General features: G+C 28.5%; 1 protein-coding gene across 2 annotated transcripts; it reads left to right on the top strand.

Moving 5' to 3' along the window:
• The first annotated feature begins 347 nt into the window (after positions 1-347).
• Positions 348-6,263, top strand: LOC142329155 (uncharacterized). 2 transcript variants are annotated; one of them, XM_075373504.1, is made up of 4 exons: positions 349-871; positions 2,461-2,591; positions 3,047-3,177; positions 6,058-6,263. In XM_075373504.1, the coding sequence occupies exons 1-4, from the start codon at positions 797-799 to the stop codon at positions 6,066-6,068; spliced, it is 348 nt and encodes a 115-aa protein (XP_075229619.1). In that variant the 5' UTR covers positions 349-796; the 3' UTR covers positions 6,069-6,263. The 2 variants fall into 2 exon arrangements, with proteins under 2 accessions (XP_075229618.1, XP_075229619.1); XM_075373503.1 differs by lacking the exon at positions 6,058-6,263 and having other exon boundaries at positions 348-871; positions 3,047-4,125.
• The last annotated feature ends 9,434 nt before the right edge of the window (positions 6,264-15,697 follow it).

The following is a 15,697-nucleotide window of genomic DNA, read 5'->3' as shown; positions in this document are numbered from 1 at the left end:
CCAACCACCAAAGAACACCGGTATCCACGATCTAGTATTCAAATCCATGTAAAAATATCTGGCTTTACTAGGACTTGAACGCTGTAACTTTCGACTTCCAAATCAGCTGATTTGGGAAGACGCGTTAACCACTAGATCAACCCGGTGGGTTGCATTTGGTTGGCCTGCGTAGACATAACCTATTAAAACTTACTAGCTAATTCTAAGATTATTTATAATATCAGCTGAATGTTAGTCCAATTTTTTTTTTTTAAAGAAGATAATTAAAATTTGAAATTTAAAGAATTGAAATATTTTTATTTTTTACTGTTTTTTTGGCAGATTTAAAAACTATTTCATTTTTAGTTCAGATTATACAAGTATTAAAAGTGGCTTATTACTGCTGTTTAGAATCAAAGAATTTGGTTAATTGTTTTAATTTTATTTCTTTTTAGTGACCTGTAAAAAATTTGAATATTGAATTTTCAATAATTTTTTGCTTTAATGATTGATGAACTAGAAAAACTTCAATTTTATCTTTTGCTGTCAACACTAGTATATGAAGATTAAAAGAACCAGTTTGTATTTGTAATGCGAATTTCACGCTACGAATTCCCGCAATCAGATCTTTTGTTGTTCCTTTTCTTGCTAATAAAAATTATTAACTTTTACTATTTACATCTAGACAAAATTTAAAAAAGATGGATTATAACGTAATCCATCTTTTATGCTGTAATTATTTGTAATTTTTTATTGTAATATTAGGTTAGAATTATCCTAACCTGTAAGAAAACGAGTATTTTTTTTTATTAAAACTATGAAGTTCACCTTAGTTTCGTCTAATCTTTTATTAAGTGATAAGCAGACATTATTAGCTTCATTTCTTTTTGAGGTTTGTGTAAAATTTTTTCAAAATTATATTGGTAATGTAGTAGGTAAGTCGTGTAGTTAATTTTCGTTTAACTGTTCAGAATAGTGTTTCGGAATTTAAAACGCAAAAAAAAATAATAACAGCTTATTTATAATAAAATATTGCAGCAGTAAGTTTATACAAAGAGCTATTTTCTATATTAACTTTCATTTGTTGTTAAGAGTAGAATTACACTGGCTGTCTTAAGTGTAACCAAATTCAAGGCACTAATATGGCCCAAAAAAGGCATGTCCTTCAATTGGGTGTTGTCTGTATGTCAATTTCAAGTTCCCAACTTAAGTTTCCATTGTTTCTTAAAAGTTTTTATTTTACAATAAAAATAGTTTTAATTAAATTCTGAGATCTTTAATTGATTCAAGATATAAATTTCATTTCAGGCTTCAAAATCAAGATTTTTATATTATTATGGTTATTGGTAATAATGAGATCATTTAAGGTTTTAACCATAATACACATCTAATTAATATGTTGTTATCAGTTAAAAGTATATTTTCTTTGATTTGGTAATTAAGCTTGATGTATTCTCTTAGTAGATCTATATCAAGAATTTGTAACTGCATATAAGTTTAGTGCATAGACAGTAAAAGTTTATGATAACCAAATTACTTATTAACTTTTTTTAACATGCAGATAAGATTTAACAAAGATGGTTTTTAATATTATTCAGAAGTTTATGCATAATTATTCATTTTTTTGTTATTCTAATATTGTAATGTTTGGTTAGAATTATCCTGAACAGTAAGAAAACTTTTTTTTTTGTATTAAAACTATGAAGTTCACATAAGTTTTGTCCAATCATTTATCAAGTAATATGCAGATATTATTAGTTTAATTTCTTTTTGAGGTTGGTGGCCTCCCTCTTCAGAGTATAGCAAAATTAGAAAATTATGAAATTTACAGCAATAGGGAAGTACACATTTTTGTGCACTTGTAAGATAAACATCTTATGAACAAAAAAAAAAAAAAGTTCATATTAAAAACAAAGAATAAATGAACATATTTATTTGTTGTTGTAGTGATTACTTAGTCAGAAACATATTTACTAACTTGAGACTAATTTTCGCATGTCTTTGATAATTACTCAGATGACTGAGCATTGATGGTTGAAAATTAGATGGATGTTGCCAAATTTGTAAGGAATAAATCAAAATTTCTTAAATGAATGGCATTGCTTGTGGATGAGGGGTTTAGCACCCTTCAAACTATTTTATTGCTACAAACTATTTGTATTATTGATTTTTAACATCATTTAGTACTTGACTACATACAGAGTGGCAAGTAAATCTGTAGAATCTCAAAATTAAAACTATGTTCTTGGTCAAAGGCCACACTTGAATTTTTTCGACTGAATAATGATGTATTGTGATATGATTTCATGCTCTGCTTTTTTCCATGGTTATATTACTGGCACAAAAATTTTATCCTGCAACAATATTGACTTAAGACATATATATTTTAAATGTGTTAAATTAGACGAATATGTGCATGCATGTGTTAGGTAAGTTTATCTTTAATAATCATTAATTAGTAAATCCTTTTTTTTATTTTAGTGTGCTAAATCATTTCTGAGCAATGGATTTCATGTGCACTTTATATCTAAAACTAAGGTTGAAAATATCCCTTTCACAATTCATGGTGGTACTAAACCTACAGTAGAAGCATTCAGCAGATTAACTTTAAAGTAAGTTTTTGATTTAGTACTTAGCTAAATGTATTTATTTTACAATTCCTGGAAAATTTACATGCCATATTTTAATGTATTTCAGATTGTATGTTTTTTATCCACTTTGAGGGAATTTATATGAGAACAACTATAAGATATAAAATGTCAATAACATTCTAAGTTTCCAAACTGTACCTAACCTTGGGTTAATTTTTGTAAGTTTCAAATGTTCTCATTTGATGTACTTGATTATCTTCTAGCTATAATTCTATCGAAAACATCTTTAAGAAAGAACACAGAATTTTATGACAAAATTTATTTTATCATGTCTTAAGAAAATGAGTTTTTAATAATAGCTTTCATCAAGCTTTAATTTGTACTAAAGAATTTCAGTACATAGAAGTTCATAATTGTTTGCTATTTATATTCATCTGAATTTATTGCATCATTAATTAATTGTGTTTTTGTTTTAGGTATTTTGAAAATCCTGATCAGTTATTAGAATATACATGCGGTTTACAGTATGTACAATCTAGACAAGGCAAGCTTCCAAAAGTTATTATATTACAAGATTTAGAAACATATATTCAGGATGAAACAAAAGGTGCATTAATTATTGCGATGCTTTTAGATGCTTTAAATGCTCTGGGAAGAGCTTTTGATAAACCTATTTACCTTTTAGCTGGTATTACATCTGAAACATCTTTAAGAATATTACAATCTGTGATTGATAATTTTTTCTCTTCTGTGTGGAAAGTAAATTTTGAAAATAATAGTGGAACTTTATTAAAATTATCAAATAATCAGAATGAACATTTTGACAAAGAAATCAAATTTCAATTTGGACAAGATAATCTACTGTTCTTAGAAAGTATATGGCAACATTTTAAACTATAAATATGCCAATTTATAGTCATAAGTACATAATTAAAATAATCTTTATCATTTTTTTTTTAAATTCCAAATTACTACCTGGACAGTATGTCAAAACATTACAGTAAGAAACTGTATTGCTTTTGGAGCCATCAATTGCATAATCAACCAAAATAAATTATATATAAAGTTAAAATTAAAGCAGAAATAGCCAGTTCTATGTTGTTACAGAACATACAGGCACAGTGGAAGAAGGTTTATAAATTATGAAATAAACTGATTAGCAACCAGAAGAAATTTGATAATGATTTTAACAAGTTGACAGAAAATTATAAACTTATTATTTGATGTTAATGTTTTGACTTCTGTTCTTTAGAATAGCTGCAACAAATTCTGGACCTATCATTACAGCAAGAAACATGTAATAATTACTTTAATTTGGCTGATAATGCATTTGAGGATTCTGAAGCTGCTATGTTGCAAGTTTTTGATATACTATTTTGACTGTCTTTGATGCTTAGAAAACAAAAAAAAAAAATTATTATATATTGTATGTATAATTATAGATTTTTATTTTTGAAGTGTGTTTCACAGTATTTATAAGTAAATTTTGTAAATACATTTAGTACTGATTTATATATTTACTATTTCACTGTAATGAGACTCAATGATTCTAATATATATATATATATATATTTATATCAAATACATTAAATGGTAATTTTATATTTTTAAGAATTTTTATTATTTTATGTATAGATTTTAATTGTATTATTTCATTTTTATTAGCTGACCCCATTGCAATTATACAGCTTTTCTTACCACTACATAGAGAATTGCAGAACCTTGGACACCATACACATACACTACACAAATTGCTACATATACCCTTACACCTCCTCTATGAATCATGAGACCTTGCCGTTGGTGAGGGGGCTTGAGTGCTCAGGGATACAGAGGTATCTGTTGAGAGCCAGACTAAGGAATGATTCCTGAAAGAGGGCGGCAGCTCTTTCAGTAGTTGTTAGGGGCGTGAGTCACAATGACTTAAACGGCCATATCAACATCACTCAGTCCTCTGAGTACTGCGCAGCTGAAAGCAATGGAAAATTACAGCTGATTTTTTTCCAAGAAAATGTGGCTGTCTGCATTTTCACATAGCATTAATGGAGGCGCCTTCCTTGGTAAAATATTCCGGAGGTAAACTAGTCCCCCGTTCGGATCTCCGGGTGGGGACTACTAATGACGGGGTCACCAGAAAATTAAAAAATAACATTCTACGAGTCAGAGCGTGGAATGTTAGAAGCTTAAAAAAGGTTGGCTAGAAAATTTAAAAAGGGAAATGGATAGGATAAATGAGGATATAGTAGGAATTAGTGAGGTTCGGTGGGAAGAGGAAGGCGACTTTTGGACAGGGGATTTTAGAGTAATTAACTCAGCATCAAATAATGGGCTGGCAGGAGTAGGTTTCGTGATGAACAAGAAGATAGGAAGGAGAGTGGAGTATTTCAAGATGCATAGCTATAGAATCATTGTAATAACGATAAAATCAAAACCTAAACCGACAATGATTGTTAACGTCTATATGCCTACAAGCGCCCATGATGATGATGAGGTAGAGTGTGTATACGAAGAGATTGATGAAGCAATTAAACATGTAAAAGGAGAGACATGTAATTTGTTTACATCAAAAATTAATTTAAATGTCAGGAAAAGATTTTTGAAAGTGTATGTTTGGAGTGTCGCTGTATATAGAAGTGAAATTTGGACAATCGGACTATCTGAGAAGAAAAGATTAGAAGCTTTTGAAATGTGGCGCTATAGGAGAATGTTAAAAATCAGACGGGTGGATAAAGTGACAAATGAAGAGGTATTGCGGCAAATAGATGAAGAAAGAAGTATTTGGAAAAATATAGTTAAAAGAAGAGACAGACTTATAGGCTACATATTAAGGCATCCTGGAATAATCGCTTTAATATTGGAGGGACAGGTAGAAGGAAAAAATTGTGCAGACAGGCAATGTTTGGAAAATGTAAAACAAATTGTTAGGGATGTAGGGTGTAGGGGGTATTCCGAAATGGGAAACGACTAGCACTAGATAGAGAATCTTGGAGAGCTGCATAAAACCAGTCAAATGACTGAAGACAAAAAAAAAAAAATACCCTTACACAGCAACACAACAATATCTTAAACTTTAACACTTGGTGTTGTTGTAACACCTTAAAATAAACATAACTCAAGGTGGAAATTATCATGCTGATGGATGGATGGGTCTATGTAGTGTATCTCAAATGATGGCCTCTGGCTATCAGAGTGAACCCAGTTGTATACAGTCCTAGCTCCAGTGCCTCCTCTGCTGGAGTGGTCCATTAAATCACCAGTATCAGTGGGAATGTATGTCAGCCCCAATCTCTAATCCTTCAGTGGTTGTTGGTCCACTTGAAAACCAACTAACCCATGAGTTTAAAAAGACTGACCTTGTCAGCCAAAGGTGTGAATAAAAAACTTGGGTTATATTTTCATTGTATGAATAAAATCATGATGTATAATTCATTGTTTTTTTTTCACTATCATACTTGATGTTAATGATTTGCTTCATATTTTGTTGCAGCTATACACTAGAGAGCAGTACTCGGTATTAGATAATTATACTAAATATATAATTGTATTACATGAAAAACCATTAAGTAAAAAAATCATTTAAAACACTTGAATTTGAGTCATTCTAGAAATAAACAAAATTTAATCTCAAATTTATAAATAATAAGTGTAGTCTGTAGTAATAAAATCATAAATAAAAAAGGGGAGTACAGTTTTGACTTTCACAAAAAAATATTTCATTGTTGTTTTTTTTTTGCTTTATACTAATACTAATACTTGATATATAGGATTTGCTTAATATTTTGTATAAATTTATGTAACAGAGAGTAGTACTCAATATAGTTATCAAAAACATATTATTCTATTATAGGAAAACTCATGAAGTAAAAATGTAATATAAAATATTTGAATGTTAGTAACTCCAGAAATAAATGACAAAATAAAATTTCAAGTATATTCATAATCAGTGTAGTTTATATTATTATAATCATAATTAAAAAAAAAATGGTTTACATTTTACGAAAAAGATCATGTTGTATAAATGCATTGTTTTTTCTTTTGTTATCATACTTGATTTGCTTCATATTTTGTACAGAGCTATATTATACCAGATAGTAGTACTAAATATTACAGTTATTCCTAATATATTTTATTATAGGAAAAAAGCAAAAGCTAAAAAAATCATTTACTACACTTGAATGTCAAAAATTTGAGAACTAAACAACACAAAAGTAACTGCAAGTATACTGATAATCAGACTAGTTTATAGTAATGCAATCAGAAAGAAAAAAAGGGGGGTTACATTTTTCACTTTTACGAAAAAGTAGTGAAGGTCTAATTCACTGTTTTTTTTCTCGCTATCAGACTTGATGTTAATGATTTGCTTCATATTTTGTATACAGTTATATATGAGAGAGTAGTACTAATTATTACATAGTTACCCTTAATATATTATTCTATTAATAGGAAATATATGTCAGTAATTCAAGAAATAAACATAATAAAATTAAATTTCAGTATATTCATAACCATTGTAGTCAATAGTAATAAAATCATGAAGAAAACAGGGAGAGTTACCTTTTTCACTTTTATGAAAAAAAATCATTATGTATGTATATTATTTATTGTTTTGTTTTTTTTTTTTCACTATTATACTTGATATAAAAATTTTCTTCATATTTTGTATACACTAGAAAGTAGTACTCAATATTGGATAATTATTTCATTGTATTATAGAAAAAAACCACAAAATAAAAAAGAATGATATAAAACATTTGAATGTCAATAATTCAAGAATTAAACACAATAAAATTAAATTCCAAGTATATTCAAAATCAGTGAATTCTGCAGCCTCCTTTCACTGATTGCATTGTTTCAAATGATCTTGTGGTTTTCTGAAGTGTGGTTCATGATGAATGGCAGAGTAAATGGAATACTATAATCAATAATAATAAACTTAACACAGTTAAGGACACTGTGTCACCCTGAAGCTCTTCATGTAGGAATAACCGTCATGTGGGGGCTATTATTAGCTGTTTGCAAATACTGTAGGGCACACTAGGCATTCAGACTGATGCATCCGTTTGCGTTCGCTGTGACTACCAACTGACAGTACACCACATATTTGTAGATTGTATCTGTTATGTGACATTGCATCCGAAGTTTAAACTAGGGACTAGTTTAAATATACTTTATCTTAGACAACATGTATCGCTTTTGCCTAATATCCTAAGATTTCTTAAGGCTGTAAATCTGGATTCAAAAATTTGATTAATACTACAATATGCTTTTATAATAATCTACTACAGTAATTTTGTGTCTGGGTACTGATAATGACATCTTGTGCGCTTAGGGAAAAAGAGGTCAATTTCTTTGACAAATCTTAGAAATTGAAAGGTTAATATCAGTGGGATGGAATATAAAAATATTCACATATAACTGAATATATAAAAATTTAGTTTTTGTAAACTGATTAAAGAACATCTTTCAGATACTGAAGATATCATTTTGAATAAAAAATTTCCAAAAAGATGAGGATTAAAAAATTCTAAAAGACACCATTCTAAAGTCTTTCTAAAGACATACTAAAAGTCTATGTTTTGTTCCTCCAGTTTACCATGCACTATCTTTCAAATCTTCTGTTCATGGATGATAAAAAGGAGAGCAATAAAGAAGAAAGATTAATGAAAAAATCTTCTTGATTTATCTTTCATGTTATATTGATATGTTTGATTTTTAAGTTTGTATCATTTTTCATTTCACAATAAAAAAAGGAAAATTATTTCACAGCATGGTTTAGCTACTGTTGCGTCACAATTGTACAACTCAATAAATAAGCAATGTACTATGTAAGATATTTTTATCCCTGAAAATTTATTGACTCCAATGAGCACAATTTATAAGCTAACTGCTTTTCACTATAAACAGGAACCACTTTCTTATTGGATATAAATCTTTTTGCCTTTAAATCTCCATCTCCTCAACATCAGTTTATTAACTATTAGGATTATTGTACTTCTTAGTCTGTTCTATGAAGTATGAAATGAAAACACTTTAAAGTAACGCCTCTTTATTAACATTAAAACTAATAATATATTAATGGATTATAAGATTTATAACAAAATAAGCCATAATATTAATTTGATATTGTGTGAGTAAATAGAAATATAAAAATAGCTTTTATATCATAAAATAATTATTCTGTAGAAAAAATTTATTACAATTTACAAAAACATTTTTCTTATTATTATTTACAAAAATTATTGAACAAAAATGTTATTTTATGAACTAATAATTCAGAGATTAATGGTGTAAATAAACAAGGATATTCAGCATCATTCACAATGTCTACAGTTAGGTTTTCACAAACATGCTTAAACTCTTGTTTTGGTTTTCTTCAATTGCATTCTTATATTTGCTTACAGAATCTGTTTTAACAGCTACCCTCAAGTAGAAAAATTTAAATAGTGTGCTAACAAGATTATATCAGATAAAACAAAATTTAGACACTGTGCCAAGTCTTATTCTGTTCTTAAGGGTCTACAACTTTTTACCTCTTATCTTATATTACTTTAAAAATAAATTTGTACGTGTGCATATATATATGTTTTTGAAATGCATGAAATTATACATAAATTTTTTTGCTCAAAATTTTCATACTGAAATGTACATATAATCAGAACCTCTGGTACAACAAATCACTATTAGATATTAACAAGCCAATATTAAGAACAGGTTTTAAATACTATTCTGTTACTCTAACGTATATTCAATATCACATTTTTTTTAATTAAAAAAAGTAAAATATACTTAAAAAATACAAAATAGTTAAACTTTTTTAAAGATAATAATTAAATAAACAGCAACGGAAGTTTATTCTCTACTATCTTTCTAACAACAACTGTAGAGGACATGATGACTTTACAGTTAAGAAAAACGGGCCTTCTTGTCCAGGAAGATACGTTGAAGGTATAATATCATATGTTCCTCCAGGTATATTATCCAATTCAAATGCAACAAATCCAGATCTGTTAATCATAAATAATCATCAATTTAATATAATTTACTATTTAGGAAAAAAATGACAACAAATACTAAAAAATAAAAATATAGTCTTATCACAACATTCTGCACTATGTGATTTATTTAAAAGAATTTAAATACAATTTAACAATACAGTGGAATAATATGAATCTTAAAAAGATTTATAAAACACTTAACAAAGCACACTAAACAAAATTTTCAATAAAATATAAATAAATATATTTAGTAAGTATCATTCATAGGGACATCGGATATGGTGATCAAAAACTTGTCTCTTGGTCTGTTTGGCATGCTGTTAACGCATAAATACAATATGCACATTGTTTAGAATAACATCAGTTGTAGTGACATAGTAACATCAGTAACATAGTATATCTAAATTGTAGTTACAGAAATATTTTGATGATTCCTTTTTTCTTACATATGTACATTTCTACTTTTTTTTGTCTTCTTCCTGTACTAGATTTATTGTAAACTGAAGCAGTCACATTCAGTTGTTATTATTCTTTTTCTGTGAGCATATCATAACATGGGGTAAAGTATTTTATTTTACATATCCTGTGTAACTCATTCAATATTGATTTAATTATGACTTTGCGAAAAACATTCATGATAGAGGAAAATATGCACATTTGACAATTAGAGAATGGTGAAACTAATGACACTGCCCAAGAATTAGGCGTGGGTCATTCTACAGTATTGGTGATATGGAAGAACCTTGAAAAAAATTAAGAAAAATTTTGAAACAAATTCTTTGAAATCAAAATAATTACAGCCTAGTAAACATAATGATGTAGACCAAGCACTGTTAAAATGGTTTAAATACCAGAGAACTAGTAATAACCGTATTAACGGCCCTATATTGCAAGCTCTATAGGGATATTAAGGCGAACAATTTTTCTGAAAAATTCTGTGAACCATGTGAAATAACTTCAGCTTGGATACAACGGTTCCGTCAGTGTCATGATACTGTGTTGGGGGAGAATAAGTAGCACGGCCACAGCAGCTCCAACTGGTGTGTCAGGAAAATAGCTAGAAACCATTTGGCCAAAATTAAGTGCTATTCGGATGAAGAAATCTATATAATGCTGATGAACCCAATGTTTGTTTTTAAACTGACGCCAGAAATAAACCTTTGGTTTAAAGGTGAAACATGTTTGGGTGAAAAATTATCAAAAGAAAGACTAACAGTACTAACTGCTACAAATATGACTGGAACTGACAAAAAAAAAAATTCTGGTTACAGGGAAAAGTGCTAAACCCCAATGATTTAAAAATTTGAAATCGCTTTCTGTTACGTACAAAAGTAACAAGAAAGCTTGAATGACAAGTGATATCTTTAATCTTGGATATGAAAATGGAACCGTTATTTAAAGATTGAAAATGACAAAATACTGCTGTTCATTGACAACTGTCTGGCTCATCCACACATTGAAAATCTTTTGTGTATAAAGTTACTATTCTTACCACTGAAAACAACAGTGGTCTTACAGCCTTTAGATCAAGGCGTGATCAAGTCAATAAAAGTCTATTACAAAAAACACTTAATTTTACAAATGATACAGGATTTAGATAAAAAAAAGGAAACACAAATAACTATTTCGGATTCTATAATTATGTTAGAAAGATCATGGAATGAGGTTTCACACTGACTGTAAAAAATTGCTTTTGACATGCAGGATTTTTACCACAGGCTGGCGAAGTTACTGACTGTGTTGCATGCAAAGAAGAATATCTTTAGCAGAAAGGAGCAATAACTCTGCAAAACTAATAGTCAAATGCATTGTTTGTAGATTATCAAGATTTAAAAATGCATGAAACTGTAACAGATGATGATGTAGTGGCTTCAGAATTAACAGAAATAGATGGAGATGTAGGTAATGACAACGGAGGTAACGATAGCAACAATGATGAGGATATCAACCTACTAAATCTTCCAGAATTTTTAACAGCAATGAAAACCGTTTGCCAGTTTCTCGGTTTTATTTAAGTTGCTAAGAAAAACAAAGAGTGTTTGTTTTGATTTAGAAAAGAACCTTAAAAAACTGTATTATAACACAAAATGTTTGAAATAAAGCAAAATACAGACCATTTGCAGAAAAAGTAAGTTTTACATTTTTTCTCTACCTTCTTTTACTCTACCGTATTTGTATTTATTATTGCATTTATTTTTAATTATTATTATTATTATTACTACAGTATTAATATCACTAAGCTACTTAAACATTAGTTATTGTGACTATTGGTTATAATGAACTGAAATCACCGGTCCCTTGGAGGTCACTATAAACAATGCTTATTGTATTATTGATTTAGTAAAACATTTTGCAAATGGTTTGCAAAACCACATTACATTTTGTTTAGTGTGCTGTAGGTAATTAATAAAATCCGCCTACGAATACACCAAAATAACACTGTAATAAGAAATTAATAACTTATATAACTTAACAACTCACTAAATTTTTTGAATCTATGGAATAATCGTAAGTTTTAAATTACTATTTTAAGTAACACATCACATGTAAAAAACTCATAGTTACAAATTACTAATATTATGTGACAACAATATTTTATACATCACAAGAGCCATCTTGTTTTCACTTAAATACTATTTTATAACTTATGATGATAACTTACCCCTGAATTTGAAAAGATTATATACAAATTGTTAAGTTTACATTAATTAAGCTTGCTGTTTGGTGTATTTTTATAGTTTTGATTAAAAAAAAAAAAACACAAAGAAACAGATACACAGAGATTACGTATTTTGTACGCATGGTAATGAAAAACAAGACATCAGAAATTGAATAAAACAAATAGCAAAAAACATCAGAATACAGAAATGTAGATAAGTAAAGAGTATCTTAAAATAATTACAATTAAAAAAAAAAATAATAATAAAAATATAAATGAGAGATGATATTTAAAATACACATTCAGTTCTTGACTTACAGTCTTAAATACAGTCATTCTTGACTTTTTAAATAATTCAATCTTCCAAATCGAATTCATTTATATTATCTATTTTCTTCTGATAAGAATCTGGGTATGTAAACTGTATAAAATTGCTATATAATATAACACTGAGGTGTTCTTTTCTCAATAGTTTGGCAGTAGATTTTAAATCTCATACAAATTACTGTATCACACCACAGTTGTTTTTCTTTTTTAGTTCTTCTCTACACTTTGCTCAGTGAGTGAGCCTTGGTCATTTTTTCTATTATATTAATGTTATCTAAAGTTTGGTTCTGGCCGTTGAGGTATTGCTCCCTCTCTCTCTCTCTCAATAAAATGGCAGAAGAGTATTATTGGCTCTGGTCATAGCAACACATATATACATCATTCTGTTGTCAGATAGAACTACCATGATGCTGACAATTGTAGTCGATGACTAGCTACTGTGGTAGAGAGCGTCTGTGTTGTATTTAACTCTTCCTGTGTTTGTACAACATTTTTCATCAATAATATGAAACAGTACTTTTTACTGCCAGAAATTATACTAGTCTATTTAAAACTGCACGTTTTCTACATAGTATATTTGTATATTGTATAACATATATAATATTTTTCATGAATCATTAGTTACTGTTGGTTTTGGGGTTTTTTGTCATGGAATGACTTTTGGTCGGGGTGTAATGGTTTGTAGCCAAATGTGGGAAATAGTCTGCCATCAAAAAGAATTTTAGAAAAGAATGAACCTTTAATTTCTTTTCAAAAAGTTAGAGAACTTAGTGCTGTTGCTCTTAAAATTAGTAGCAATACAGTTTCCAATATTACTAAAGAGAAGTCTTTAACTTTGCAGAAAGGTTCATCCAAATTATCAACACCGGGTAACAACAACCAAGAGATTCTCCAGTAACTGATTTAGATATATGTTTGCAGCTGATGCCATTCACAAACACATTTACAAATACTACTTGAAGAAAGAAATCCAAGAAGTAAGAAGTTATTAGTTTCTTTTTGGGAGGCTGAGTTATTTTATGGATAATATTCGTTTTTATTAAAAGTATTGCATAATATCAGCTTCTAGTACCAAAAAATTAATAGCGGGAAAATTATATTTGAAAAAGGAGATATTATCGCTCATTGCAGTATTTTATTGAAGTATTTTAATGAAATTGTATGGTTAGATGAAACTTGGGTTAATACTAACCACTCAAATCCAAAAGCATGGACAATGAAACTCTGGATGGCACTATGCATGTCCCTATCAGTTGAGGTGACAGATTAATTGTCTGTCATGCCAGAACAGTTGAGGGGTTGTGAATGAAGTGCTATTAATGTTCAAATCAAAGAAAATGAACGACTACCATGAGGAGATGAATAATGAAACAAACATTCACAAAATGATTCAAAGAAACGCTTTTGAAAAAAGTTAAACTGAGTAGCATCATAGTAATGGATAATGCTTCAAATCACTCAGTGCAATTGGATAAATTACCAAATAATGCTAACTGGAATCATGAGTTGATTGACTAGTTTCACGCGGGGTCAATGCAGATAATTCAGTGATCAAAGGATAACTTTTGGAAATTATTCAGAGAAAAACTTTCAAGACCTATCTATGAAGTAGCAAAGAAACAGGTAACAAAGTTATCCTATTGCCTCCCTATCATTATCACTTCAATGCTATTGAAAATGTGTGGTCACATCAAAAGATATGTAAAAAAATAATAAATAGTTTACATGATAGAAATAGAAGAAATTTCATTGCAAGGAATAAATAGTGTAACCTGTCAAGACTAGAGAAAAGTGTACAATATGTTAATGGAGTTATATGAAACCATAGAATGAGAAATTCCCTTGCACATAGACAATTTAATTATAAATTTAAAAGGAATCATCTGCTTCATCTTCCAGTTTCGATAGTGGCTTTGAAGATGAAGAAGTCGACGGAATTCAACCACTTTCTGATGAATAATGTCAGTATTTATTTATAATAATTATTTTTATTGTACGGTAGTAGTTTTCCCCAATTTAAATAATATATTATAGTGATTATTATAATATTAATAACTATTGTAAATTGTTAATGTAAAAATTAAATAATACATTATAGCCTATTATAAATAATTATAAAATATATATATATATATATATATATATATATATATATATATATATATATATAAAACAGTCCTACATAGAAAAAATAATTCCAAAAAAATTAAATTAAACATATTTCAGGAAATGGCCAACAATTAACTTTCAGAAAAAAGAATTGCTAGATCCATGACAATGTGTCGGTGAGAGAGATAAGCGCAATGAGAAAGAGAAGGTCAGATATGTTTGGCAATTTGACGCCTGGCTTTCCTTCTGAGAACTGTATGTGACTACGATACATTAACTGCCAGAACCAAACTTTCAATAACATCAGCATAAATTTAGTGTTATGCTTATTCAAAAAAAAATTATTTTGTGTAAGACAGGTTTTAAAAAAAATATTTTTTACTCTTTTATAACTATTACTATTAGATTATTCCTTTTATTAAATCATTTTTTGACTAAAATTCTTGTGTTTACATTACATTTTTTAATAACTTACAAATATGTCATAAAACAAACCAGAGGCTAAACAGGAAAAAGAAAATTCAAGACAAGTTAAATGTTTAATATATAATATAATAAAATTATATTATAAATAACTGCTTATAATATAATAAATGATTACTTATAATTATTTACTTTATTTAAACTTCATCAGAGTTAATTGCATAAAGTAAATACATTTTAAAGTAAATGGTTTACAACCTTGTCTAAATACTTTATAATTAATCAGAAAACAACACATTTAAGTTTGAATTTTACTTCTCTGTAAACAGTTCAATTAAATTTCATAACAATGACAAATTGATGTTTCATTCATTAAATTTCTATCAACTTCAGCGGTAGTGAATAAATTTTCAGTTTTATACCTGTACGGTCTTGAAGACTGTGAAACAAATGGTTCCGTTTTATTTGGATCATTCAGTGATTTTGGAATAATTTCTAATCCCAACTGATATTGTTTTGGTCCTTTAAGATCCAATAAAAGAAAATTGTTCTCATCAAAATTATCAAGAACCAATCTATAACAAGGATTATTTGGATATGTTGAAGGATGATTT

The sequence above is a fragment of the Lycorma delicatula genome, chromosome 8, assembly GCF_047948215.1.
Source record: "Lycorma delicatula isolate Av1 chromosome 8, ASM4794821v1, whole genome shotgun sequence".
Lineage (NCBI taxonomy): Eukaryota > Metazoa > Arthropoda > Insecta > Hemiptera > Fulgoridae > Lycorma > Lycorma delicatula.
This window is presented reverse-complemented; position numbering and strand designations above follow the sequence as displayed.